The sequence below is a fragment of the Oikopleura dioica genome, chromosome PAR, assembly GCF_907165135.1.
Source record: "Oikopleura dioica chromosome PAR, OKI2018_I68_1.0, whole genome shotgun sequence".
NCBI lineage: Eukaryota > Metazoa > Chordata > Appendicularia > Copelata > Oikopleuridae > Oikopleura > Oikopleura dioica.
This window is the reverse complement of record NC_137293.1, coordinates 5,560,452-5,585,478: the sequence shown is the minus strand read 5'-3', so window position 1 is coordinate 5,585,478 and position 25,027 is coordinate 5,560,452. Positions and strand designations below refer to the sequence as shown.

General features: G+C 40.5%; 7 protein-coding genes, 3 long non-coding RNA genes and 3 other non-coding genes across 14 annotated transcripts; 7 read left to right on the top strand and 6 right to left on the bottom strand.

Annotated features, from left to right (window-relative positions):
- Positions 1-98: 98 nt before the first annotated feature.
- On the top strand, positions 99-1,452 carry LOC145702194 (uncharacterized). Its single transcript, XR_014134296.1, has 3 exons — positions 99-216; positions 935-1,013; positions 1,274-1,452. It is a non-coding gene; the product is annotated as an uncharacterized LOC145702194 (long non-coding RNA).
- Positions 1,453-1,709: 257 nt separating this feature from the next.
- Positions 1,710-2,920, top strand: LOC145702193 (uncharacterized). The gene is made up of 5 exons (XM_081779404.1): positions 1,710-1,861; positions 1,905-2,012; positions 2,063-2,208; positions 2,440-2,590; positions 2,652-2,920. The coding sequence occupies exons 1-5, from the start codon at positions 1,781-1,783 to the stop codon at positions 2,784-2,786; spliced, it is 621 nt and encodes a 206-aa protein (XP_081635530.1). The 5' UTR covers positions 1,710-1,780; the 3' UTR covers positions 2,787-2,920.
- A 327-nt stretch (positions 2,921-3,247) lies between these two features.
- Positions 3,248-6,318, top strand: LOC145703029 (uncharacterized). The gene is made up of 6 exons (XM_081780337.1): positions 3,248-4,051; positions 4,106-4,525; positions 4,959-5,143; positions 5,183-5,723; positions 5,775-6,177; positions 6,221-6,318. The coding sequence occupies exons 1-5, from the start codon at positions 3,595-3,597 to the stop codon at positions 6,155-6,157; spliced, it is 1,986 nt and encodes a 661-aa protein (XP_081636463.1). The 5' UTR covers positions 3,248-3,594; the 3' UTR covers positions 6,158-6,177; positions 6,221-6,318.
- Positions 6,319-6,335: 17 nt separating this feature from the next.
- Positions 6,336-7,064, bottom strand: LOC145703031 (uncharacterized). Of its 2 annotated transcripts, XR_014134347.1 has the most exons (4): positions 6,957-7,042; positions 6,873-6,920; positions 6,549-6,684; positions 6,336-6,477 (listed from the first exon to the last, which is right to left on the bottom strand). It is a non-coding gene; the product is annotated as an uncharacterized LOC145703031 (long non-coding RNA). The 2 variants fall into 2 exon arrangements; XR_014134348.1 differs by lacking the exon at positions 6,873-6,920 and having other exon boundaries at positions 6,957-7,064.
- Positions 7,065-7,123: 59 nt separating this feature from the next.
- LOC145701441 (uncharacterized) lies at positions 7,124-9,707 on the bottom strand. The gene is made up of 5 exons (XM_081778662.1): positions 9,672-9,707; positions 9,394-9,613; positions 9,072-9,349; positions 8,569-8,679; positions 7,124-7,237 (listed from the first exon to the last, which is right to left on the bottom strand). Exons 1-5 carry the CDS (start codon positions 9,705-9,707, stop codon positions 7,124-7,126), a joined length of 759 nt encoding a protein of 252 aa, XP_081634788.1.
- A 1,128-nt stretch (positions 9,708-10,835) lies between these two features.
- LOC145705023 (uncharacterized) lies at positions 10,836-11,925 on the top strand. Its single transcript, XM_081782472.1, has 2 exons — positions 10,836-11,098; positions 11,455-11,925. The coding sequence occupies exons 1-2, from the start codon at positions 10,943-10,945 to the stop codon at positions 11,923-11,925; spliced, it is 627 nt and encodes a 208-aa protein (XP_081638598.1). The 5' UTR covers positions 10,836-10,942.
- A 39-nt stretch (positions 11,926-11,964) lies between these two features.
- On the top strand, positions 11,965-13,204 carry LOC145704081 (uncharacterized). Its single transcript, XM_081781512.1, has 4 exons — positions 11,965-12,213; positions 12,255-12,345; positions 12,805-13,046; positions 13,090-13,204. Exons 1-4 carry the CDS (start codon positions 11,979-11,981, stop codon positions 13,179-13,181), a joined length of 660 nt encoding a protein of 219 aa, XP_081637638.1. The 5' UTR covers positions 11,965-11,978; the 3' UTR covers positions 13,182-13,204.
- A 222-nt stretch (positions 13,205-13,426) lies between these two features.
- On the bottom strand, positions 13,427-20,145 carry LOC145701440 (uncharacterized). Its single transcript, XM_081778660.1, has 11 exons — positions 19,946-20,145; positions 19,810-19,901; positions 19,680-19,765; positions 19,363-19,448; positions 18,702-19,087; positions 17,639-18,321; positions 17,227-17,532; positions 16,046-16,844; positions 14,838-16,003; positions 13,724-14,684; positions 13,427-13,443 (listed from the first exon to the last, which is right to left on the bottom strand). Exons 1-11 carry the CDS (start codon positions 20,107-20,109, stop codon positions 13,427-13,429), a joined length of 4,746 nt encoding a protein of 1,581 aa, XP_081634786.1. The 5' UTR covers positions 20,110-20,145.
- TRNAA-UGC (transfer RNA alanine (anticodon UGC)) lies at positions 13,607-13,678 on the top strand. The gene has a single exon. It is a non-coding gene; the product is annotated as a tRNA-Ala (tRNA).
- TRNAE-CUC (transfer RNA glutamic acid (anticodon CUC)) lies at positions 14,739-14,810 on the top strand. Its single transcript has one exon. It is a non-coding gene; the product is annotated as a tRNA-Glu (tRNA).
- Positions 20,146-20,184: 39 nt separating the features above from the next.
- Positions 20,185-20,256, bottom strand: TRNAD-GUC (transfer RNA aspartic acid (anticodon GUC)). The gene has a single exon. It is a non-coding gene; the product is annotated as a tRNA-Asp (tRNA).
- An 895-nt stretch (positions 20,257-21,151) lies between these two features.
- On the bottom strand, positions 21,152-22,212 carry LOC145704605 (uncharacterized). Its single transcript, XM_081782064.1, has 3 exons — positions 22,072-22,212; positions 21,437-22,025; positions 21,152-21,391 (listed from the first exon to the last, which is right to left on the bottom strand). Exons 1-3 carry the CDS (start codon positions 22,200-22,202, stop codon positions 21,317-21,319), a joined length of 795 nt encoding a protein of 264 aa, XP_081638190.1. The 5' UTR covers positions 22,203-22,212; the 3' UTR covers positions 21,152-21,316.
- A 544-nt stretch (positions 22,213-22,756) lies between these two features.
- LOC145704906 (uncharacterized) lies at positions 22,757-23,652 on the bottom strand. The gene is made up of 3 exons (XR_014134518.1): positions 23,520-23,652; positions 22,998-23,466; positions 22,757-22,945 (listed from the first exon to the last, which is right to left on the bottom strand). It is a non-coding gene; the product is annotated as an uncharacterized LOC145704906 (long non-coding RNA).
- Between the last annotated feature and the right edge of the window lie 1,375 nt (positions 23,653-25,027).

The following is a 25,027-nucleotide window of genomic DNA, read 5'->3' as shown; positions in this document are numbered from 1 at the left end:
GTGTTGAAGGATTTCGCCGCATTTGGTCGTTTCATCACCCGCTGGAAAAAAAGAGTGAAAGTGAAGAAATTACCTTTCCGGCTCGGGTCAGCATATTGGTCAGAAATACGTAGACAAGGAGGTTTCAGTTGTTCGAGAGTCAGAAGTCAGAAAAGTTCGATCATTTATTTTTGAAAAAAAAGTCAGAAAAAAGATGGTTTTGCTCAACAAAAATGGGTATGATTTTAAATATCGAGATAGTTTTACGGAAAAAAAATCTGTGTAGAGAACCTGAGTCAGGTTCTGCAAAATCCAGAACTCCAATATAAATAAGAAGAATAAGAAATAAGAAAAGTTTTGCGAAGCCGCTTCGCGGCTTCGATTTTGAAAAAGCCGCTACGCGGCTTTTTATTAACATCGATTGACTTAAGGTTTGTTTCATTAGTCGATTAGTTTTAAACCGGGGAAAAAGTAAGCCCGAAATCGATGTTGACACCCTTAAAGAACTTTCAGACCCTAACTCAGGGTTTTTACACAGATTGCCGAATAATATCTGCGATTTTGAACCGGAATTCTAGCAAAAAAGTGTTTTTAAACATGAAAATCGCGGTAATTTACGGGATAAACGTCTTTGACCCGGGGTTACTCAAATGATGTGGAAAATGGTAAGAGCCGTTTATCGCTTTTTTTGCGGGTAAGTTTGAGGTCAGAACATACGCGGTACTAGCTTCAGTTTCGACTCAGAAGGGACAATGCTGATGACAGCGAAAAATCTTCAATAACCACCTTGCACCGTTTTTTCGCCCCTTGCACTCAATAAAAATACGTTCATTTTATGCAAATCTCGCTGCTGTCTGATTTTAGACACAGTCAGAAGCCGATCTTATTTTCTCCTCGAGTTCCTTTATTTTTCGGTTTTTTGAAATTCAACAATGCCTCTATCGAGAATTTCTAGCACCAACAAAATTCACAAACATGAGGACTTCATCATCATGAAACTTCACGAATGCCAAGATAACTTCAAAAAACTCCAGGTAAATGGCCGGTTTTGACCATTTTCTAGAGCCCAAAATCACCAAAATGAGACATTTTTAGGCCAAAATTCATATTTTTTACCAATAGAATCCAAAATTTTAGCATTTTTTTGGGTCAAAACCAAGAAAATAAAGTGATTTTATGGATCTGAGTTTTGATTGGCCGGTAGGTCAAATTCAGCAATCTTATTGGTCTTTCGAAAATTCATTTTTTTTCTTGATTCGTGCCGCTTTTCGGCATGTTTTTTTGATTATTTTAGCTAATTTACGACTTTGAAGAAGAAAAATCTCCAATAAATGAAACTCTTCGGCTCCTACAAGACGAATTTCCTTTGAAAACGACGGCCAAAAAGTATCAGGAAAGCATTTTCCACCCATCCTTGATTCCTGAGCCTCGAATCAAAATAGAGTTTGAGTAAAAATGCTTGTATAAGCAAAGACTCGCCTCGCTCCATGAGAGTACAGATGAGTTACCAATGCATGTTATTTTGGAAAGAGTCATTACTTGGTAGTTGGTACAGTAAATTTCGTTCTAGAACGACTTAGCGCTGAGAACTTACAGAAACAAAAGACCCTGACGGCAATAAATTCTACCCGTGTGGGTCACTTTTGCCACCTCTTATCTGCAAGCCGTTACAGTAAGACACAGGTCTGCAGTTAAGTTTTATCGCTTTAAAATAAACACAGTCTAAATCCTTTCAATTTCAACTCCTTTGACTCTTTGAAAGATTCGCTCCGACTACATTTCGAAAATTCACAAATGCGATATGGACCCAATCGCGCACTGCAAAATGCTCCGAGTTGCTGGATCCACAAACATGGCCTACATCGACGAATTTGTCATCAAGGTCTTTTTCGAGAAAAGAAAGAAAATGATCTTTCCTCTTTCAGAAATCCCATCGCGGGCATGGATATGGAAGGTACTTTTTCAAGTCGCTGGAAGAGTTCCTCAAAATGGAATGCGATCAGGACAAATTCGGGCTTTGCTCAAGAACCGAGGTGAGTTCTTTCGAAAGAAAAATCGTTGTTGATTTCAATTTTGCTATCAGACTGATCGATCGTTTTTTCATCATATGGGAATGAGCAGAATGAAGACTGGCGAGCGAATTCCGTTTATTGATGTTCACGAAGGTCAACTTCATCAGAAGCTCAATTCGTTTTTTTCTGTTGCGAAACATGCTATGGACAGAAAAAGGTAAAGTTGCAAACAATTAATTTTCTGAGAAAGGGCTTTTCTTACAAAACTTCTGACCGCAGTAATCTGTGTAGAAAACCTGAGTCAGGGTCTGAAATGTCATAAATGAAAAGCCGCGTAGCGGCTTTTTTAAAAACGAAGCCGCAAAGCGGCTTCGCCAGGATATGAGAATAGATTAGAATGGTTTTATTCTGATCCTGACTCAGGTTTTCTCCACAGTTTGATATTCAGGGACAACGAAAAAGTCTGGATGAGTAAGGACCTCTTCCACTACAATCTATACGGAACAGGAGCTTACAAGCTACGACTAGCAGCGATCGCAGAAGCCAACAGAAAGGTCCAAGAAGAACTTGACGAAAAGAAAGTTGGAGGAGATTACAAGGTTAGTGAAGGACAGAGTGTTACTCATTGTCGACCCTCTCTTATACGAGCTTGTTTTAAAGCGTCCGGAAGTCGACGTTTCCGCTCACGTTGGAGTTGGCCGCATCGCGTCACTCTGGTCCGCTGCGCGCAGGGCGTCACTAGCAGCGCTCCATCAAGTTTCGAATGTTGGACGGAGGCTTTCTAGAGCCGCCTAGCGTTGGAGAATTCGTGTTGATTCATATTACCGATAGTTTTGCGTATTTTTGTGTCTTCAAAAAATTTTTGACCGTGTCTATTTCTGCTTATCGATCTGACTAGTATCATTGTGAATAAATCTTGGCTGTATCTTTTTTCGACTTTAAATTAACCATTTTAATCGGATGGTCGACTGGCGCTCTCGGTCTGCTGCTTACAATTGTCAAAGAATGAGTCTTTGAAATCATAAAATCGCATCTAAAGGCGAGAATCTAGAGTCGTTAAGTCATGGTGGTTGATAATCAGCGAAATTCATAAGAGCTCAATTTGAGTCGACTCATGAAGCTGTTACGAATGAAGCTTTGCGATTCATATTTATGACCGAATTTCTCTGAAGATGTTGAGCCGATGAATAGGTTTCTGATTTTTTAACGACACGGTGGCGCAATGACTTGACCTCGCAAAACGGGTAGGAATTCAGCGACGCTTTTATCAAAAAAAAGTTAGTTGAAAGTAGTCAATTTTTTGAAAAATTTTTGAGTTTTTATGATCTCCCGTTTTTGAGAAGAGCAATTTTAAAAACTCACATTTTTAATTTCGAGGCGTGGAAAAAGTAGCTATATATACTCTTATTGGTACTCGATATGGTCTTATTGGTGGAAGGACGAGGAATGTCAAGAAACCGATGAAAACAATTTACTTGTATCGACGCATCCAAAAGAATTGACAAAAGAAGCGATTGAGGAATGGCTTGAGGGTTTTAAAAAGAATTTGAAGAGAGAAACGACAAGGAATGATTTGGATAGACTGATCTTGTCCGTCGAGAGAATGGAGCTCGAAGGTGAAAATGATGAATTAAGAAAAATACCTGGATGGTCAGAGGTGATTTTTGAGAATGGAAAAGGCAAAATAGAATTTAAAATCTATCACTATGATAAAATCAGAGGTTTTCCCACCAAAATTACAACCGGTTACAGAAGTTGGCCGGCTACGGAGCTGCAAAAAAAAATTCTTTCGGAAAATGCAGAATATACAAAAAAGAATATGTGGGGATTTTCCAAGGCAAAAATCAAAATTCAACGATCAAATTTAAAAGCTGAAAATGGAAACTGGAACCTTGATTTGCGTAAAGAAGAAATCATTTCAGCGGGAGGAGAAGCAATAGTTTTCGATGAAAGTTTTGGAGACCTTAAAGTTGCCGTTAGAGTTCAATGTTTTGATCCAGCGCTGTTTACGAAGGCCCTGAAGGATGAGGAGCTGCATTTTAAAATCAATCTTTCTAAAGGTAATTTTGTCAATCAAATTAAGAAGCTCAAATTGGTATCAAATTGACATTCAGATTACGAAATCGCTGAATCCTATAAAAGCAAAAATGCGATCCCATTTCACAGAAATGTAGTGAAACACTACTCCAATATTGAAATTTTCCTACAAAATGATAAAATGAAAGTTGACTGTTTGGGATGCATAACGATCATGGAGAAATGCGATGGCAACTTGAAAGACCGACTGACTGATGCTAAACCTTTGAGCATAGAAAAGAGGAAAAATATGCTCCCTGAAATCGAAGCAGGATTCAAATATTTAGATCGCGTTGGGATCAAACAATTAGACGCCAAACCGGCGAACGTTCTTCTTGTTGGCGACGTTCCAAAGTGGAGCGATTTCGGAGTCATTCAAAGAATTAGACGAAAAAAGAGCTATGAAGAAATGGGTTATTCACCGAGAGGGAGTAGATATGAACAACTCAGATATATACGTAAGAACGATAAATACGGGACGCACTGACTATGTCGCCGAATGTCGCTGAATGTCGCCATTTTGTTGAAAATAGCCTCAAAATAAAAAAAAAACGTCTCGGTATCAAAATAAAATCGTTCTAGAAAATGACGGAGGCGCAAAAATTGACAGACTCACTCTTTGAGTTTCCTTCTATCCAGGCGCGAAGCGCACAAAGATTTCTTGACGGGATGTTTAGTTTAGGTTTCATATGGCTAATTTTATGCTAATTTCTGTTAAAATTACATTTTTAACGATCATAATAGTATTTTCTATAAGAAAACGATTTTATGACCAGGAATCGAAGTTTTCTAGAACATGGTGTTTTTGTTTTTTTTTGGCGACATTCGGCGACATTCGGCGACATAGTCAGTGTCAGCCATAAATACTCGTAAGACAAACTTTTCTTTTAGATGCGGGCACACCTGCATTTTCGACTATTGTTCAGTTGGTGGATACCGGTGCAAACAATTTTATAATGGACGTCGAATTCCCAGTGCACGTGTGGACTTTATGCGATTGGAATACCGCCTGGTATCTTTTGTTCAAACCAATAGAGACAGACGCTGATAGAGATCAGATTAAAAAAGAATTAACGGTATTCAAGCATAAGAAAGAACACTTGTTAATAATTAAGGAATTTCGTGCTGGATGGTTCCACAAGTCTTGGGGTCAGATTCCAGCTGGGGGAATCGAAGGTGTTTCAAAGGTTATTTCTTTAAAGCATGCATCATCATATGACGTTCAAAACGATCCATATCTTGGGAAATCTTCTGCAATGTCAAATATGAAAGAAAATCTCACAAAACAAATGAACCTCAACTTCGAAAATCTGACGAAAAATGTCGTTAACCAAAAAGACACAAATCTGTGTGTGCCGATCTCGGTCACTACTCTTCTGAGATGGGCACTCAAACATGACTTGAAAAGTGTTTCTGAAGCAATTATGAAAGACCGTTTTTCGATGGAAAGAATTTTCACTACAATAACGATGGTCATTTATCCACGAAGCATGACTGGATTGAATCTAAATCCGAAAGAAGGAGAACAAAAATTTCAATACACTCCAGTCGAAACGCTTCTCAAGAGACTCAAATTCAAAACATATTTGAATGACAGTGGATGGGAGATTCTAACAAAAAAAAGTTATGTGAAAGCTGATTTCAATTTTGAAACTGGTAAAATTTTAACAGTATAAGTATGATCTTTATTTTTGATATATTCTTAAGTGTTTCTTCACCATCAAATGGATAAAATTGATCGTCCACTGACAGTTACCGGCGCTATTTATGATTTTTGTCCGACAGACAAAATATATAAAGTTTTTTTTCACCAAATGGTCGTTGACCGAATCGACCAAATTAAATCCGAATACGTTATCCAGAACACATTAATCGAACATTTCGGCGCTGAAATCAGAATTCCCATCAACCAACGATACTATGTCGTTGAGAAAAAGATTTCTCATTGCTTGAAAGAATTCGGAGATTATGTTTACAGTGATGGCAATAACACAAGCAAGTTAATTCACGAAACAATTCACATGAAGAAAGGAACGTGGTATCTCTGTCTTGAAGCTTACTCCATCACATTGACCCCAAAAGAAGAGTAAAAATGAAAAAACAACTGACGGTAAGGCATTTTAAAAAAATAACTCATTTATTTGTCTTTTCAGAAAATTATAAGCCTGCAAAATTCCTTCTCAAATCAATTATTCTCCATCACTTACGCGCTCATCAATTTGTGAAATAAAATCCATTTCTTTTTTCTTTACATTTATTGGACTGAACTTTTGAAATGAGTTTTGAACTACTTGTTTAGCGTCGATTGGTTTCGCTTCTTCGCCTTGAGCTTGACTGTACTTGCTTTTGGCCCTCTTCTTACGCCACTTTTGTTGCTTGAAGTGTTTGAAGCTATCGACTGTTTTCGACCCTAAAAAGAATAATATCGATTAAAAGTGATCTTCTAGCGAAAAAAGAATTGTCTCAACTCTTTTTTCTTACTTTGACTTGAGCACCGGCTCCGCCACTTCTACTTGCCAGCCGTTGTTTTGCCTTGACAGCAGAGACTGAGTTTCCAGTTGATTTTCCAGAGCGGATCGATCTTCTGTCAGAATTGTCCTTCCCAGTCGACGCTTTCCTAAAAACTTTTTAGTATCAAAAAATCTAATTTGTTTAGCAATTGATTCAACTGCCTCAAATACCGTATGATTCACACTGTAAGAAAAAGGGAAGCCCTTAGGCTCCAAATAAGGGGGTAACAGTCTTTAACCCCAGTAAAACGAATATAAAAACAGTCGCGTGACCAAAATTTTGGCGCGTTTTAACCTCTTGGGCGCGGCCGAGATAGATTTTCTCGCAGATGCAAGTTTTTTTCTAAAATTTTAAAATAGCCAAATTCTTTTTGCTTACCTCCCAGCAGATCCATGGCGAGAACCAGCTTTGGAGGCACCTTTTGATTTGCCCTGATTTTTCTTTTTCCTCGAACCGAAGAGGAAGGCCACTACAACTAAGGCCACCTTTTCCGGGTTAAAACAGCATCGACCATTTTTGGCCCGTTTTGAACAATTTTTAACCCGTCACAAAATGATGCCAATAGCACCAAGGGAAGCACCAATAACTGCACCACCACCAGTTTGTTGTTGTTTATCCTTGTCTCCACCAGTGAGTTCGTTCTTCTGCGGAAGTTCGGGCTAGAAAAATGATTTGTTTAATCAGGCCAAATTAAGATTTGGTGAGTTGGAATTCCAAAACTCACAATTATGCCATAAACGCTGAAATGAGCATCAAAAATCCTCTCCGCCTGTGCCGCTGCTTCTCGTGCTATGCGCTTTTTTCCGATCACCCTTATTTTCGCAAAATATTCTTGTTTAAAAAGAGAGACCAAAGCTGTTCCATCTGTTCTAGCGCTTTTTGACGCTGGTTTTCGACAACGCCAGGGTTCAAAATTAAGTCTTTGATTGGGTGCTCTTCTTTTTCCTTTTTCAGAAGAAATTTTGCTTGGTAAATAAATTGCTCGATTTCTTTTTGAGTGGGTCTTTTTTGGAGATCGAAAATCATGAAAGAAACAAATTTTCGATGACTCATCATAAATTGTGTTTCAAAAACTCAGTCATCAAATATCTACAGCTTGCTGCATTGATAACGAAATATTTCATCGGGCCTTCCTATTGGTCGAAAATTGAAGAGGGGATTTTTTTTAAAAAGTCGACCAATGAGAAGGCTCGATGAAAATTTCGTTATCAACTCTGTAAATTTCAAAAGAAAAATATATTCGATGACTCATCAAAAAATATCGAATTAAAACTCTTAATTCAAATGTCTACAGCTTGCTACCACGATAACGAAATATTTCATCAAGCCTTCCTATTGGTCGAAATCTGTTCAAGGGATTTTTCTTTAAAAAATCGACCAATGAGAAAGCTCGATGAAAATTTCGTTATCAAGCAAGCTCTCTGTAGATTTTTAAAGAAATGTCTTTTTCTCTAGAATTTTCAATCGAAATCAAGGAAGAAAAATTGATCTCCAAGACCTTATCAGCGTATTGAAATCGTCTTTTTTCGAGTTTCTCACTGTTTTTTTTTTCAGATTGTTAATTTGGTTGTTAGTGATTATTAAAAAACGCATAGCAAAAATGGGAGAGAAAGCGGAAGCGGACAACAGACAAATATTTTATTTTCATTTTTGAGCTTGAAACTCGCCTTGAAGTTTTTGAATAGCTTTGAAGGAGCTTGAATTTGGTTCAACCAGAATCCGATAATTTGTGAATTCAAAAATTATCAGCGATCAAAAAAGGCGTGCTTTCGCGTTTTTATTTTTGACTGAAAAAGCCGGCATTTATTCGGTAATTTTCAGTTTTTCGCGTTGATACCCAGTTTCTGTCGGTATTAACTCTCATATTTAATACTACTGTTATTAGCCCGAATGGATCCGGATCGAGCAAAGTCTATTACAGATCTGGTAATATTGGCAAGTTTGATTAGTTCGTTGAACATGTCCTTGGGAGACTGTTTATCAAGCCTACCATGTTTCTCAGACTGGAATCGTAGTAGAGGGTGACTCGAACTGGGGCGAGCGGAGAGGGGATGCCACAGTTGCCGGCTTTGTCGCAGGCACGGATTGAGAAATAACGAGTCTGAAAAGGGAATAAAAGATAGATTCGATATTTCATTCTCTAAAAGAAAAAGAATAGTATAATAAATTTCGAAATCTGATTGGATAATTTTCACTGAAATTCCAAAAAAATGAAAACAAAAATCAGAAAACAGAATTTAAAACAGAAATCTGCTAAAAATCGAGAAGTCGCTTGCAGTTTCGAGTAGAAAAAGCAAAAAAGCCGCGCTTCGCGCGGCTTAATTATTTTAAATACTCGAAGCCGCAAGCGGCTTCTCGATTTTTAGCAGATTTCTGTTTTAAATTCTATTTTCTGATTTTTGTTTTTATTTTTGGATTTCAGTGAAAATTAACCAATCATAAGTAACAATAGTGTCACCCTATTAGGGTGTCAATTATAATTCTATTGCAAACCTCAGTTTCTTTCGCATGGCAAATAAGCTGGGTAACTTTGGACATTCGATGGTGATAAGTCGTGTTCAAATCTTCCATTTGATAGAAAAAGTCGACCTTTTCATCCTCTTTGTAATCAAGCGCATTTCTCCTGGCATAAATCTGCCCAGCTCGTTTGGTCCGTTCATTTTCTTGTTCGACGATTTCGGAACTTCGGCGCCTCCTTTTTCGAGCTGCGATTTCGGGGCTTTCTGATTCTGTTTCTGCTGTTTCGACGACTGTTTCTGTTGTCGAAGACGCTAGAAAAAGAGAGAATTGATGGTTGAAATCAAGGAAGACTCACTTTTCGTTCCAAGAAGTCGATCAAGTCGTTCTTCGTCTGTTTCGGGGACGAATTTGAACGCTTCTTGCCAATTCTTTGGTGGTTGGTTTCCGATGGCGAGGGAGACGAATTCAAGCTCAGGAATTCTAGCTTTTTCGGCGAGAGAAAGAGGCGAGCAGCACTGTTCGCCACGGGTAGTGATGAAGAGGACAACGGTTTTGACTTTTTTAGGAATCAAAGCCTGATTTTTTGGTCTTCAAAATCAGCAATCGAATCCTTTCCTTCATCTCTCAAATGACCTTTTTCCGCCAAATCGTCTTTCCATCCAAGAACATCATCAAATTTCAGCGCTTTTCTCTGTTGCCCCTGAAAAGAAAAAAATAATCAACAAATTTCAAATTTCCACCCTTTTTTTTGCCAAAAATCGCGATAAAAATCACCGGCGCTCCAAACTTTTTTGCGTCAAAAACAGCTCATTTTTGCGATGTTCGAGCTGCGAAGATATGTTTTTTCAAGAATGAATAATATCATTTGCTTTTTGATCGTCTTCTACGGCTGGTTACAGAGTAAAATTGAGCTCGACAATGCTCGGGAAAGGATGAAACGCGAGATGGAAATTGGGGAAGTGAAGGTTTTGGTCCCTTTTCACCGAAATTTGGACGCGTTGAATATGCTTGGCGAGCCGTACATGAGCGTGATGAGATACGAGTTCAAACGGCTCGAGACGAATCTCGGTTTTCCGATTTCACCGACCTTCATCATCGATCAAGAAATAACAATCTCCCACAAATTGTCCAAAGAAACCAAGCTGCTCTACGTCGAAATGGGGATGCACTCGATGGATCACGTGCTTGTCCAAAACGGCCTCCGGACTTTCGACAACCCAGTTCTTGACAACCTCATCGCCGTGGAAAAGGACAAAGGAGCCAAGAAAAACATCTACATCAGCCTTGCTAATCCGGTGATTCAATTGGACGAAGAAATGCTAAAGAAAATCAGGGCGAATATCAAAGCGGGGATTTTCGGAATCCTCGGGTCGCCAAAAGTCGGTCTGGTTTTCCACGGAAAAGATGTTCTAGCCCTCATCGAGGAAGAAAAGGACGTGCATCGATCGACCCTGTTTCTGGACTTTCCGAAACGCATGGCAAAACTCGCCTTCACAAGCTTGGCTTGGCGACCTGTGTAAAAGCCTGAGTCAGGGTTCTGAAGGAAGCTCGAACCCCCGCAAAAGCTCTTTAAGGGGAGGTGTCTGGAACCGACAAAAAAATAACGAAAAATTCTGCGTGGAAAATTTCAACCAATCAGAACCCTCGATTCGGCGAACCGGCCAATCAGCAGCCGAGTAGCCGCCCACGCAAAATTTGTCGAAATTTTTTTTGTCGGTTCCAGACACCTCCCCTTTTTAAGGACCCTGACTCAGGTTTTCTACACAGGTTGCCAAGCCCAGTCTACAAGACACCAATGGGAAGCTTCTCTTCGACCACTGATCCTACCACCCGTTGTTATTTCCCAAACTGAAGACCGATTCCAAAAGTTTTACGGGCGAGAACTCCCGTCAAACACCCAAGCTATGAATATTTCGCTCACTTTTCAAAGCGATGATATTCCGCCAATTTACAAATTTGATATGAAACAGGAGTTCAATGGGTTTCTCAAATATCCGGTCGAGTTTGTGGAGAAGTATCAATGTGATCAGATTGGGAATAAGGCTCTCTACATGCTAAAAGTAAGATTTGTATTTTAGCTTGAGAAAATTGGGATGGTGTCTGGAACCGACAAAAAATTTTCGACAAATTTTGCGTGGGCGGCTACTCGGCTGCTGATTGGCCGTTAAGGCAAATCCAGGCTTCTGATTGGTTGAAAATTTCCACGCAGAATTTGTCGAAATTTTTTGTCGGTTCCGGACACCATCCAAAAAAATTGCCAGAAATTTCAAAAAAATTATTTTTATTAATGATTTTTTTTATTATTTCAATAAAAATTTTATTTTCATAATTTTATTAGATTTCTGAAAACTAAGGTAATAATATCGATTTTTTTTTATGGCGCCTAAAATTTTCTATTTTTTGACTAAAATTTCAGACAGCCCGAAACGCAGTAGAAGAACGTTTCCGAATCCGCCGATATTTCCGCCAAAACGGCCTTGCAATCAAAAACTACATCTTCTTCCTCGGAACTTCTCCTTCCGGCCAACCTTGGGAAGAAGGAGATTTCCTGGAAGACGAGTTCAACAAATTCAACGACATCGTGATCGCGGATTTTCCGGATACATACAATAACTTGCCGCTGAAAACAAAGAGCTTGTACGAATTCGCTCTTCGATTTTGCTCGGAAAAGATTTCGCAGTATTACTTTCACGATTCCGATACTTTGATTCATGGCGACATCGAAAAACTCGTCCGGAACTCGATGAGGGAAGAAGAAATGGACGAGAACTACAATAGAGCTTGCAACGACCTGGAAGACGATGATCAACGATTTGGGCTCGGCAACCTGAGTAAAAACCTGAGTCAGGGTCCTGAAAAGACCCTGAAAAGACTTTTCGAACCCTGACTCAGGTTCTGACACAGGTTGCCGAGCCCAAAGAAAGCTGCTACCATCGACCAATGACGGAAGAGGAACCAATGATCATGTGTCTCAGGCACACTGGCCGGAACCACGGCGCCATCTACTGGGGCAAATACAATGTCACGTATGAAATGTTCCCGCCAAAATACAAATACCCCGACTACTGCAATGGGCAATGCGCGGTCATGAATCGAAAGTCTTTGGAAGCGATTGGAGAGCAAGTCGGAAAAACGTACCTAGGAGATTTTAGAATTGAGGACATTTACTTTACAGGTCGATTAGTTCTTTCTTCCTTGATTTCAAGAATAGTTTAGGAATTTTGAGAGAAAAAGCCGGGGTGAACAATCTTCAAGATTTTACAAGAACGATTTCTGAGTTTACCTCCACTTCTGGTTATCAAAAAAGGTGAGATGAAATTGGGATTTTTGTCACGATTGTCACGAATTGCAAAAATATCACGACTCACTCAAAAAATCGAAATTCGCCTTTCATCTCAGAATTCTTCTCGTTTCGTGACGATTTTTGCGCTTTTTTAAATAAAAAATGACCACTTAGAAATGTCACGAGCGTCACGAATTGCAAAAAATGTCACGATTCACGGAAAAAATAATAAAAAACAACGAAAATTGCCTTTTATTAAGTATTTTTTCCTCTTTTCTGATTGTCATCTGGCATTTCGTGAGTCACGAATCGTGACAGATAAAAATGTCACGAATGTCACGATTTTCAAAACAGCCATTCTAGCATTATCTATTTTTTGTTCAAATAAAATCGATATTGACTTTGTTCGGGATAAATGAGTCGTGATCTTTGTGAGATTCGTGACAGTCGTGACAATCAATCCTTTTATCCTCTCCTTTTCAGCGTAAAAACAAAAACTTGCATGCACTACTCAAAGGAAATGATTATGACTCCGAAAGCCCATCTCATCAACGATCGATTCTACCCGGAAATGCCGACTGGAATCGTGACGCAAAAAATGTTCGAGGAACGAAAAGAGTATTTCAAACGAATGCACCGCGAGAAATTGCGCGAAACGAAGGAAAAAGAGCACGAAGAAAAAGAGCGAAAAAAGCTTGAAGAAGATCAAGCTAAGATTCTAAAAGGTACGAAATAACGGGCTTTGATTGGCAGAAAAAATAATTCTAGAGCGAAATTTGGAAGTTGCCGGAATCGCGCCGCAAAACAAGGGTTTTCATCCAATCAACTGGCTTAGCCACCATTTTGTCCGAAAATATTAATAAAACTTACAGGAATATTCGACGGAGCAAAACTCTTCAAATTTTGATCAAACTTATTGTCGCTTTTTGGGTAAAATTTGGAAATCGTCTCGTTCATTTCTTGCTTTGTTTCTTCGTAGCTTTGTTTGTGTTTTGTTCCAACTTCATCGGGATAAATTTCCGTCCTGATTTCTCGACCATCCCATGTTCCGAAGCCGATACGAGCCGCCCAAGGGCCTTTTTCGCGGCTTTTTACGAGGAAGGATTTAGGCTAGGGGACACCCTTAATCACAATATGAAAGGAGCCGGTCCTATATTATAAACATTGCCAATATAGGTCAAAATCTTGAGCGTATGGGCTGGTAGATAGAGCTCGATTCCAGCAGTTTGATTTCCCTGATTTTTAGATTTGAATACACTCTTACTGATCTCGGACCGATGATCACGGGGATGTAGCTCAGTGGTAGAGCGTTCGCTTTGCATGTGAAAGGCCCGGGGTTCAATCCCCCGCATCTCCACATTTTTTTCTAGGAAGAAAATTGCCTTTATGAGCGATTTTCTACCGAGGAGGTCGATTTTTCGCCGTTTAGGGAAAAGGCGCCACCGTGCGGGCGGATTTTTCAAATCTGATTCCTGAGTCGTATCGACCAAGACCAACAAATCCATCAGCTGATTTCTCGGGCAGCCAGCAAGATGTTCAAAACGAATGGTCAACCGCTCATAATACCCGACCTTTTGCGGACTATCTGGCCGACTAGTGATTTCATTGCTAAAATCGCTGTATTGCAAGTGGTATCCTTTGTCAAAATCATCTCGGAGCGCTTCTTTGCCTTTTTCTGTCGCGACCATTCGGACTTCATAACGATCAGCTCTTCCTTGGGAATCGTCATTTCCAGTTGCGGTGAAGCCGATGTGGAAGGAGCCCAAGGGGTCTTTTTCGGAACCAGAAGTAAAGTGTTGAACATCGAGGTCTTTAATCCTCGCTGGAGCGAGAAGATCGTTCTTTGGTTTTTGGCAGATGTAGTTTTTCTTCAAGTTCTTGCAGAGAAAATCGTTGGTGACTTCGCGCAGCTGGCCATCGAACCACATACAGTACGTTTCACCTTCGACATCGACGATGGGGACTTCGGTGGGGTTTTGATTGATCATTTCTTCGTACACGTCGTTTGAATTGTACTCATCTTCCTCAACATCATCATCATCGTCCTCTTCGTTATCGTCATCGTCATCGTAAACTCCATCGTCGATTTCTTCTCCCTCCGCTGGATCGTTCTCTTCAGAATCCAACGGGTCGGAGGTCGTAGTCGAAGATGGCATTTCTGTTGATGTTGTCGAAGTTGTAATCGTCGTGCTTGTTGTTGTTGCTGAAGTGGTAGTTGTTGATGCTCCCTCTTCATCCTCAACAACTTCTGATCGAGCAAATGCGTTGGCACCGGTTTTTCCAAATGTAAAGACGGGTTTGTTCACAAAGACATCCATCTGCATCCCACTCGCTGTCGGCTCTTCTGGCTCTGGAATCGTACTCTAGAAAGGAATATTCAATCATTTGTAGAATCGAAGATTTCCCTCCGCATCCGGTCCCGAATGGTCTAGGGGTTAGGATTCCGGATTCTCACTCCGGCGGCCCGGGTTCGATTCCCGGTTCGGGAGGGCTTTTTGGTTTTTTTTGTCTCTTACCTCTGCCTTCCTGATGATTTCTTCAGACATCTTCGAGCACTGGAGATCGTTGAGTCCGGAAGTATCCATGTTTGAGATCCAAAAAGTGTCGATTTTTTCTTCCTTGATTTCGAAAACTTCTTTATTCGCGCAGTTTATTCGGAGCAATGTTCCTCCTTTTTCCTGACAGTACTTTTCGGCCTCGAAAAAGTTTCGTTTTGTTTCGTTGAAATGATAGCAAATGTCTGAGCTGTCAAAATGTCCTTCAAAATCGGTCCAGTTCCCGGGGCAGTTTCGATTGTGCGCGTTTTTCGGAGAAATTAGCTGGCAAATGACCGGTTTTTCGGAATGGCAAATCGCGAACTTTCGATTTTTTCGATAACGATGAAAAATGTCCTTGTACCGACACGGTCCAAATTGAAGCGAGTCGATTTCTCTCTTTGCTCTTTCGAAAGAAGCGAGAAATCGGGGCGACCGGAATTCGAATTTTTCCCTGTCGATTAGTTGCTCTTTGAAATGATCCAGCTTTTGAAGCTGTTTTCCTTTCCATTCGTTTTTGATTTCTTCGATTTCTTCTTGAGACAACTCGTCGACCGTCTTTTTATGCTTTTCGAAAATACGGCGCTGGAGATAAGTCATTGGCACTTGAATATTCTTTGTCAAATCTTCGTAAAGCCGTCTGATATCCCTATCAAAGTCTGGATCTCTATGCTGTCTTATACTGGCCATTCGGGCGAAAGAATTTTCTTGATCCTTTTTTCGCAAGTAAAATTCTTTGGCAACTCGGCCCAGGAGCCCGTCGAGGATTGCCTGGACTTCCGTGACGGAGTAGATGTTGTCGATGAGCAGGGGGATGTGATTGACGATCTTGTCGTTGACGTCGCTCGCCCAGAAGTCTTTGATGCGAGCTCGCAGGGTGACGAGAAAGTATTGGGCGACTTGGAGAGTTCGGATGTCGATGAGTTCGGCGCCCATTTCGGCGCAGGCGTCTTCCGCTTCTTTGAAGTTCTTTTGCTCTTGCACATCCCTGGAAATAAAGTAGCAAAACCCGTCGAAATGAAAGAAGCCCTCGTCGCAAAGATCTGTCTCTGAGGCTTCAATAACTATCGTGTCCAGATTTGTCACTCGCTCAGTATCTTGCGCGGAGACTCGAGTTAGTCGAGCTAGTTTTTGGGCTTCCAGTTGCTCTAGAAAAATGATGAAAACATATCTGTTCCGGTCAAACTTACTGTTGAGCTCAACTCGATCTTGATTCGTTGCCGGTTCTTTTAGCGAAATAACCGGTATTTCCACTCGCTTTGGCGGTTCTTCCTCTACCCCCTCTTCTCCATCGTCGTATTCATAATCTTCTTCTCCATCAGATTGCCGCCTATCCCTCGTCGTTCTGACATTTCGCCTCTTCCGTCTTCGCGTCGTCTGCCAGACTTCTTTGTGCACCGCGTTTTCCACGACTTCATATTCCGCGTCGTCCAGTTCTCCGATTCCCAGCATGTGTCCTTTTGAAACCACAGCTTTTCCGTTATCCCCATTCGCTCTCACTTTGATACTGTATCTCCCCGTTTCAAAGATGTTCGTGAAAATGCCCGTGTAAATCCCGTCGTTGGCGATGACGTCATCGTGCTTGCCATCATCAGTCAAAATGACCGTCTCGGTCGTCATGATCGTCCCGTTTCGCTCGAGAGGAAAAGTGACTTCCGCCCAAAGATCGGCGAAAAGAATCGGAAACTCTCCTTGGGCAAAGGCAGCGTAGATGACGACAATGTCCGTGTTGCTCGGAGCGATCTTTTTCTGAATAATCGTCGGGGTCAGCGTCACTGGCTCACGATCCGGCTCTCTGGCGTAACTGACGACGTTGATGTGGACAGAAGCGGGGCTCGAGTGGTCGTTTTTGACGTAAATCGTGTAGGTTCCATTGTCAGCTTTGCCCGTCAAATCGACAGTGATCAGGCCGTCTTCGAGGTTTTCTCGCCAGGCGACTGTATAAGCTGGTTCACCAGTTTCAGGATTGATTGATTCAGAGACTTTGTTCTAAGAAGGGCTTTTTATTGATGAAATTTCTTCCATAACAATCTCGAAAAGAGGACGGTCATTTTCTTGGTGGTTCGATTGACTGGTTCAATCTCAGCGGGAGTTCACAAGAAGACTAACCATCTTGAACACGAATCAGCTAGCGCCCTCTTTTGGTCAGATTTTTCGATAAAATAACGATGATACCCGCTAAGCTCAAAAATTTTAAAATGAAAACGAAACCCATACCATCAACTTTTTCAACTAAATTCAACTCAAAATAGAGCTTTTCAATAATCACTGCTAAAATGAAAACGATATCATCATTATCACTGTCTGAATCGAAAACTATACAAAATTTTCTGAAAAAACTTAATTATAAAATTATATTCTGCAAATAAACCGAATGAAAAAATAAGCCCTTTTCCTGCATATCAGCAATAATCGGCCTCGGATAGCCGGGAGTGTTGATCTTGATCTCAGGCCGGTTGTCCTTTTCCGCATTCGTTTCGTAGGAAATCGTTATTTTCGTATCCTTTCCGATTGTTTGATCGATCTTGAAGTCGAATTCCTCCGTCGAGCCAGCGTTTATCGCTCGTTTTACCGAAACGATTGGGTGGGCGTTGGAGCCATCTTTTTGCAACTCGGCGATGAAGGCGTCTTGAAGGATGGAACTTGGGTTTTCTGGGTCGGAAAAGTATGATGATCCCTTTTCTGGGCTCAAGAAACTGCGTAGAAAACCTGAGTCAGGGTCTTAAACAGGTTATTTAAGCTCTTTAGACCCTGACTCAGGTTTTCTACACAGTTTTCCGAGCCCGTTCCTTTGTCCGCTTACTGACTTCTTCAAGCTTTGGGCTGGCGTCTTTTCCAAAAGCGATTGTATTGACTGTAACTCTGTTATCAATCAGCTCTTGAATCAAATCCTCATCAATGAACGGCGCATTACTTTCAGCACCATCAGATAGGAGAATGATCGAGCCGCCAGAATCCCGCGAATCCATTGGACCAGAAGTCTTGAGCATTTTCATCGCTTCCTGAAGAGCGTGGCCGATTGAAGTGCCCAAATTGAGCGGGACAGATTCCAATCTTCGCCGAAGAAGCTCGCTGGAATCGCCGTTTTCAATTTGAATCAGGCCTCTTGTTCGCTGATACGCTCGTCTGGCGAAAAAGACGATTCCCACGTGAGCATCGTGCGGCAGCGCGGAGAGATATTGCGACGCCGCTTTTTTCACATTTTCCCATCTTTTCCCGACGCCCATGGAGGTAGAAGTGTCGATGGTTAGGACCGTTTTCGTGTTGTTTTGTCGCATGACGGTGAATTTGGTGTTCATCCAAAGACCTTTGTTGGTCGAGTCAAAGTCGCGGACTGGTTTTCCTTTGGCGCCCTTGATGAAATCATCGTGCGCGCGGATTACTTCCCAGATGGATTTTGTGTCGCAGACTTCGTTGTGGCGCGTTTTGGCGTCGCGGTTGTGGAAGGTTAATTTCTTCTCGGGATCTTAATAAAATTTTATAATTAAATTTTATGAATAGCATGCCATCACTACGCATTACATCGAGATATTTGTGATAATTCATCAAGGTAGTTGTAAATATAAACATATTTAAACAAAGATTTTTAAAAGGATATATGGTTTCTTCAATTTTCCCGGAAAATCTATTCTAGAATTTTTTCTATTGGTAAAATTTTGGGGCGATGTCTGGAACCGACAAAAAAAATTCGACAAATTTTGCGTGAGCGGCTACTCGGCTGCTGATTGGCCGGTTTGCAAAATCCAGGCTTCTGATTGGTCGAAAATTTCCACGAGAAATTTGTCGAAATTTTTTTGTCGGTTCCAGACACCTACCTAAAGGCTTAACCAATAATTATTCCGTTACCATTATCACAGTACTCCGTAACATCATCCAAATGCCTCGAAAACAGCAAGCTCCCCAGTCCAGATTGTTTCTGCTGCTTTTTCGGGACAAATTCGCATAAATTTCTCGACTGAAACGCCTCCATCCGCATACACTCATCGCCCTTGATCCTCCCATCTTCAGTATCTTCCTTCAAGATCAAATCGCCCTCGACTTTCAACGAGCATCGACTTGCTTCGATTCTCGAATTCGAGGCGAGGTAAAACTCGTGGCCCTTGTTTGGCGGAGGGGTTTCGTCGAAAACGCCCCAGCGGAACTTTGCCCATTCTCCAGCGAGGATTTTCTCGGGGTTTCCATAGGCCGTGAAGTTCAGGCTTTGGGGGTCTTCGATGAATGCTTGCGACATTCTGAGATTAGGGCTCAGAAACCTGTGTAGAAACCTGAGTCAGGCTTCTGAAAGGCCTTTGATAAAAAACCGCCCTTCAGAAAAAGTGGAGGTGTCTGGAACCGACAAATTTTGCGTGGAAAATTTCAACCAATCAGAAGCCTGGATTCGGCAAACCAGCTGATCAGCAGTTGAGTAGCCGCCTACGCAAAATTTGTCGAAATTTTTTTGTCGGTTCCAGAAAAATCCCCTTCAGAACCCTGAGTCAGGTTTTCTACACAGGTTGCCGAGCCCAGCCTTAGATACGACCCTTGGTATCCACAAGGGGTCGCTTTTACCGCATATGGTCGCCGGACAAGTTTTTCTCCCGTCAATTTATTTTGCTAAAAAAAGAAACAATGAGAACATTTGAAATCAAGGAGGAGAATAAGCCAGACCATGGATCTTCTGTTCTTATTCCAAACATTGACTGAAATCAAGTCACGTGACACTGGCCCCGCTTTGTACTCTGAAAAGCCTGATTCGCCCTACGCAGATTATGGAATTTTTGATTATTCATGCAATTTTGATTCAATTTTGATTGGAGCTTCCAATTTGGAAGGAGTGGTTTTTACCATGTCGGGGTAAATCCGAATCGGAATTGCGTCAAAGTCAATGTAGGAAATGGTCCCGCCAAAGTTCAGCGCTTCTGTTTCGTTCGCTGAAAAGAGGGATTAAGGCTCTACCCCTCGGTTTTTCGACAACCTGGTGGCGCGTCCCACGATTTGGGCATGATGATATTGCAGCTTTCGATGTAAAAATGACCCCTGGAAGCTTCGTAAATCGATTTTGACAAGCTTGACAAAATAAGGGTGAATCTGACTGTACTGGGGACTCTTACAGTTTGATGAAATCCTTGACTTTTTCGATAAATTTGAAAGTTCTTTTGCAATTCAGTCGTTTTTCCTCGTCTTCGCAAATTTCTTCTTGTTGGATTTTCGAAGAAATAATCACGTTTAAATGCCTGTATCCATTATCGACCACTTCCAGTTCCGAGCTAAGCATTCCCCCGACCACTTCTTGGCGGTCGCCATCCTGGCCCAACACCTAAAAAGGGCTGAAAAAAGGGCGAAAAAAACGCTCCGTGTCGGGGAATCGAACCCCGGTCGCCCGCGTGACAGGCGGGAATACTCACCACTATACTAACACGGATGATGCAATAGCGCTACTGATAACATTATGAAACGATAATGATTACGACGATGCGTAAATTTGCATCGGGGAATTGCAAATTCGACAAAAAATGGATAGTTTGCTTTTCTGGATTTCCGTAAAAGCGAGCAAAGATGCGTTTTTTACCTTCATGGGCTCGTTTGTTGACTAATAAGGTTAGATATTGACAAGGAAAGTGGTGGTTAGTTTTCGGAAAAATTGAAGAACTTCTTCATGATGCGAATTTATAAAGGATTTGATCGATCCTTCACCAGATCAGCTGCTTACCTGGGTAAAGAGACATTGTAACAGGCAAATGTACAGTAAGATCGGTTTCTTCTTCATTTTTACAGTCACAAGAGCTCTAATACTGTATTCTATGCTTCTGAAATCTCTCGATCATCATCCCTCTTTATCCTTTGATAGTTTTTTTTTTGCAAATTTGCGTCAAGTTGTGTAAAAGGCGAAAGTTCTAGTGAAGTACTGAAGCTGATGGCGGGAGCACTCGTTTGAATAATTGAAGCGGTTGGTTTGAGGAAGTGCTTTTTCGGCTGGTGCAGCTGATTAGAACTTCACACGGGGAGATGATTTTTTAATCGAGAATCGAAGCACCGACTCAAGAGCACAAATTCATTCCAAAGTGCTTTTTTGTGCGACATTTTAATAAATAAGAAATTAATTGAGAAAAAATGTTGATTCAAAAATTACCTAAAGGGATGCCCTTAATCAACCTCGATTGAGTAAGAAGATTTGACAGATTGACACCCTTATTTGTGTCCATCTTCTATCGAATATGAAATTTAAACTCATAAGTTATGAGTCATAACCTTAAATTTTCATTCATTTTTCAAATTTATTTGAATAAAAAGGGACAGATACGAATCAAGGAGGAAAAATCAAAGGAAAAGTCAAATCATCGAAAAAAAACTTGAGAAATAATTTCTTTGGTCTCAAAAGATTTTTCGAACATCGGTCATTTGGAAAGACTCCCGGCAGCTAGGGCAGCTTCTCGGATTCAGAGAATTCAAACAGGAAAAGCAGAATGAATGGAAGCATCTGGTTATGACGGATCGATGGTGTTGGTTCTTATCGAAGGAACAGAAGCAGACTTGACAAGAATTGTCATCAGACTCTTCTAAAAATTAAAATCAAATCATATTAATAACAAAAATTATGATACTATGAAGAGATGGTGCACCCTGATTCGAACACATGGTCGTTTTTCTCTTGCGATTTGTTTTCTTCTCGATAAGGCCTCGAGGTTCCTGTCGATCTGCATTTTATCCCGAGCAAGTCTTTCATTTTCCTTTTGTAGTCGATTAATTTTCTTCGAGTTCTCATTCATCGTTTGCTGAATAGCATAAGATCGTTGCATATCGTTTTTTTCTTCAATCAAAATTTGCTGCATTTCATTTCGGAGAGAGTGAATCTCGTTTTCGCGGAAATTGAGGTTTCTTTCGAAATCATCAGGGAGGTGGACGGAAATTGAAGAAAGGTCTTCGGGAAAACGAGCGTGACCATATGAAGAGAACTGGCAGCGTTCATAGTGGTTGAAAAATTCGTTGAAAGAGAGAGAAGCCGAGCATTCACGGTAAAAGCAATTGAAGCGAATATATTGTGAATCTCGTCGATTATGAAAATGACGAACCTCACAAGAGCAGTTTTGGTTATGACTGAAATTCTGGACTGAAGAACAATCCATACAAAATGTGTTGCTTTCCAACAAATCGAAGCTGCAGCAAAACTCGTAGAATTTCTCCGGAACAATGCTGAAAATGAGTAAAAATATGACTTTCTTCTAATAAGATAACTTACGAGCATATTTTACATTTCGGAACCCATGTTCCTCTTACAGAACCGCCCCCAAAACAATACTTCCCACCTGTCAAATATTTTGCCGGAATCTCTCGTTTTTCAGCACTTATTTTCCCCTCTTTCTGTGACATCTCGAAGTAAAAGAAATCAGAATTGAGTTCATAAGACAGAGCTTGAATTTTTTAATACCGTGTAATATTTGCAGACGAAAAGACGCGCTGTGACTCCTTATTGCAGAAAATTCTAAAAGCTTCAATGGTAGAACTTAAAATATAAATAAAAATAATATTAAAATATATGTATTTGACTTTTGAATTGAAAGGTAAGCTTGAAAAAATATATTTCGAAATAACTCGGATACAGTTTTTTTTATCAGCCTTATACCTTTTCAAGAGCTTTCGGATGAGCCTCTTCTTGTTCCCGTACGACGACCGGCTGGTGAAAATCGTCCATTTTTACGTTCGAGGCCTAATGTTGATTCAATGACTACCAAATGGGATGCTTAAAAACTCTTAATGCTCTGTTATTTTCAAAGTGTTCGGTTTTAAAATGAGATTTTAATTCAAAAAATTATATTTTATGAATAAATATAGAATTAAAAAAGAAAAATAAAAAGCTTGTTATTGTCGCTTTTTTCAATTTATTAAGTGGTCAAGGGAAATAAATCAAAAAATAATGGAGAATCAATGCGATCAAAAAATATCTTAGTTGAGTTTTCTGACTTCGGACATGTTGAAGGGCTTCCTGCAGCTCGGGCAGTTTTTCGGGTTGAAGGAATTGAGACAGGAGGAGCATGAAGTGATGCAGGATTGGTGATGCTGGTTCTTGTCGAATGGAGAAAAACAGACCTTGGAGCAATTTTCGTCAGCATCGCCTTAATAGAATAAATAGAAAGAAAAATATATTTGAAAATTGATTTTGAGTACCTTGATTCGCCGACGTGTTTTTTGTTTTCTTTTCGCCAAAGACTCGAGTTCTTTTTCTATTTGAGCCTCTTCTTGGGCGATTTTTTCATTCTTCGATTTTGTGTTTTCGAGCTTCTTTTTTTGAAGATTCTTGAGTCGCTCTGTTTTTATCTTTTCTTCTTGCAGAATTCGCTGCATTTCGTCTTCGGGAAAACGGGCTCGACCAGATGAAGAGAACTGGCAGCGTTCATAGTGGTTGAAAAATTCGTTGAAAGTCAGAGGAGCCGAGCACTTACGGTAAAAGCAATTGAAGCGAATATTTTCTGAATCTCGTTGATGATCAAAATCACGAACCACACATCGGCAGGTTGGCAAATGAATGAAATTCTGGAATGAAAAACAATCCATACAAAGTGTGTTGTTTTTCAATCTTGTGATCTCATTTGTACTAATTCCGCACCGAAATTCGTAGAATTTCCCCGGAACAATGCTGAAAATGACCAATGAATAAAAATATACCATTTTTCTAAGATGATTACTTACGAGCATATTTTACATTTCGGAACCCAAATTTTCTTTCTTGAAGCCATTGAAAAACAGTAGTCCCCATTTTTCGTCAAATATTTTGCCGGAATCTCTCGTTTTTCAGCACTTATTTTCCCCTTTTTCCGCGACATATCGAGGTACAACAAATACAAAATGAGCTCATAGGAGAGCTTGAATTTTTTTAATATCGTTTAATATTTACAGACGATGAGAAGTCGCACTGTGACTTCTCATCGCAAAAAATTCAATGAGCTAAAATAGCAGAGTTGCAAATTCTGGTTTATTTTGCTGAGCTGAGCTCAGCTGAGCTTCGTAAAAAATTTTATGAGCTGAGCTGGCCTTTTTCATAGGTCATTGAGATGAGCCGAGCTGAGCAGACCTTTTTTTAGGTAGTTGAGCTGAGCTGAGCTGAGCTAAGTGAGCTGAACTGAGCTGTTTTTACTGTATTTTAGTAGTAAAATTAAGTTAAAATCATTGAGCTTAGCTGAGCTGAGCTAACCGATATTTGTCTGAGCTGAGCTGAGCTGAGCTAAGTGATACTTGTCTGAGCTGAGCTGAGCTGAGCAGAACTGATCAAGTTCAAAAATTATTGAGCTGAGCTGAGCTGAGCAGATCAGATCATTTTAGAAAATTACTGAGCTGAGCTGAGCGACTGCTCAGCTCACTCAGCCAGCTCAGCTCACTCAGCTCAACAAACTTAATACTCTGTTCAGTAGAAGAAATTAAAATATAAATTCTATATAAAAAAGAAGTTTCAAACAAAAAACTTTTGATCCCTTTGATCCTTATCAGTAAACCGCGCAGAGGAAAATTCAAGCGAAACTATCGACTGATAAGGGCTATATTTTATGCCAGCTCCCTTCCATTTCTTCATTTTTTCATCATTTCAGATGGGGCTGAGTGTGTTTTTACTTTTTTCAGCTGTTTTTGCCAGTTTCCAGGATTTTATCAATGAAAACCCGATTGTCGAATCAAAAGAAGAAGCTGACTTTCATGATCTTGAATTCGAATTCGAGCGATTCAACATAAACGGATCAAAAACGTTCGATGCTTCTTTCGAGGCAAAAATAAGACTTCGGGAGATTCTAGAGACACAGGCGTCGAACATTATCTTGTTCAAGAATTTCCCAGAATACTTCAGTTTTCCCGGATTGCTGAACTCATATGATGCGAAGGAATACTGTCTCAGATTGGGCTCGGCAACCTGTGTGGAAAACCTGAGTCAGGCTTTGCGGCTTATTCAAATCCTGAGTCAGGTTTTCGACACAGGTTGCCGAGCCCAGGGGTCAGAATGAAAGGATTTTTGGTCTCCCCGGAAGACGTTTTCAATTTGAATGACTTGGAAAATTTGGGCATTTTGCTTCATCGAAAATACATCAAGATGAGGCACCACACTAGTGGATCTCAAGTTGCTTTTCCAAAGTACCATTTCTGGGCGAATCATCAGCAAAACAAGGATTTGCCGATGCTCTCCAGCAGCGATGACAGCAAGAAAATGCCCTCAT

Bases quoted from the DNA above. Each gene is read 5' to 3' on its own strand.
- LOC145701441 (XM_081778662.1), bottom strand. From the start codon at position 9,707: ATGTTCTTGGATGGAAAGACGATTTGGCGGAAAAAG. The intron at 9,614-9,671 runs GTCATTTGAGAG...CCAAAAAATCAG, and splicing joins AGACGATTTGGCGGAAAAAG to GCTTTGATTCCTAAAAAAGT. The intron at 7,238-8,568 runs GTAGGCTTGATA...TCATTTTTCTAG, and splicing joins ATTCCAGTCTGAGAAACATG to CCCGAACTTCCGCAGAAGAA.
- LOC145704605 (XM_081782064.1), bottom strand. From the start codon at position 22,202: ATGTCACAGAAAGAGGGGAAAATAAGTGCTGAAAAACGAGAGATTCCG. The intron at 22,026-22,071 runs GTAAGTTATCTT...ACTCATTTTCAG, and splicing joins CCGAAATGTAAAATATGCTC to CATTGTTCCGGAGAAATTCT. The intron at 21,392-21,436 runs GTATCATAATTT...TTTAATTTTTAG, and splicing joins GGGTGCACCATCTCTTCATA to AAGAGTCTGATGACAATTCT.
- LOC145705023 (XM_081782472.1), top strand. From the start codon at position 10,943: ATGAATATTTCGCTCACTTTTCAAAGCGATGATATTCCGCCAATTTAC. The intron at 11,099-11,454 runs GTAAGATTTGTA...CTAAAATTTCAG, and splicing joins AGGCTCTCTACATGCTAAAA to ACAGCCCGAAACGCAGTAGA.
- LOC145702193 (XM_081779404.1), top strand. From the start codon at position 1,781: ATGGACCCAATCGCGCACTGCAAAATGCTCCGAGTTGCTGGATCCACA. The intron at 2,209-2,439 runs GTAAAGTTGCAA...TTTGATATTCAG, and splicing joins CATGCTATGGACAGAAAAAG to GGACAACGAAAAAGTCTGGA. The intron at 2,591-2,651 runs GTTAGTGAAGGA...CTTGTTTTAAAG, and splicing joins AAGTTGGAGGAGATTACAAG to CGTCCGGAAGTCGACGTTTC.
- LOC145704081 (XM_081781512.1), top strand. From the start codon at position 11,979: ATGACGGAAGAGGAACCAATGATCATGTGTCTCAGGCACACTGGCCGG. The intron at 12,214-12,254 runs GTCGATTAGTTC...AGAATAGTTTAG, and splicing joins TGAGGACATTTACTTTACAG to GAATTTTGAGAGAAAAAGCC. The intron at 13,047-13,089 runs GTACGAAATAAC...AAATAATTCTAG, and splicing joins TCAAGCTAAGATTCTAAAAG to AGCGAAATTTGGAAGTTGCC.
- LOC145701440 (XM_081778660.1), bottom strand. From the start codon at position 20,109: ATGCTTAGCTCGGAACTGGAAGTGGTCGATAATGGATACAGGCATTTA. The intron at 19,088-19,362 runs GCTGGGCTCGGC...CCCTAATCTCAG, and splicing joins TACCAAGGGTCGTATCTAAG to AATGTCGCAAGCATTCATCG. The intron at 14,685-14,837 runs GTAAGAGACAAA...ATTCCTTTCTAG, and splicing joins AAATCATCAGGAAGGCAGAG to AGTACGATTCCAGAGCCAGA.
- LOC145703029 (XM_081780337.1), top strand. From the start codon at position 3,595: ATGGAGCTCGAAGGTGAAAATGATGAATTAAGAAAAATACCTGGATGG. The intron at 4,052-4,105 runs GTAATTTTGTCA...ATTGACATTCAG, and splicing joins TAAAATCAATCTTTCTAAAG to ATTACGAAATCGCTGAATCC. The intron at 5,144-5,182 runs GTATTCAAGCAT...TTAATAATTAAG, and splicing joins AGATTAAAAAAGAATTAACG to GAATTTCGTGCTGGATGGTT.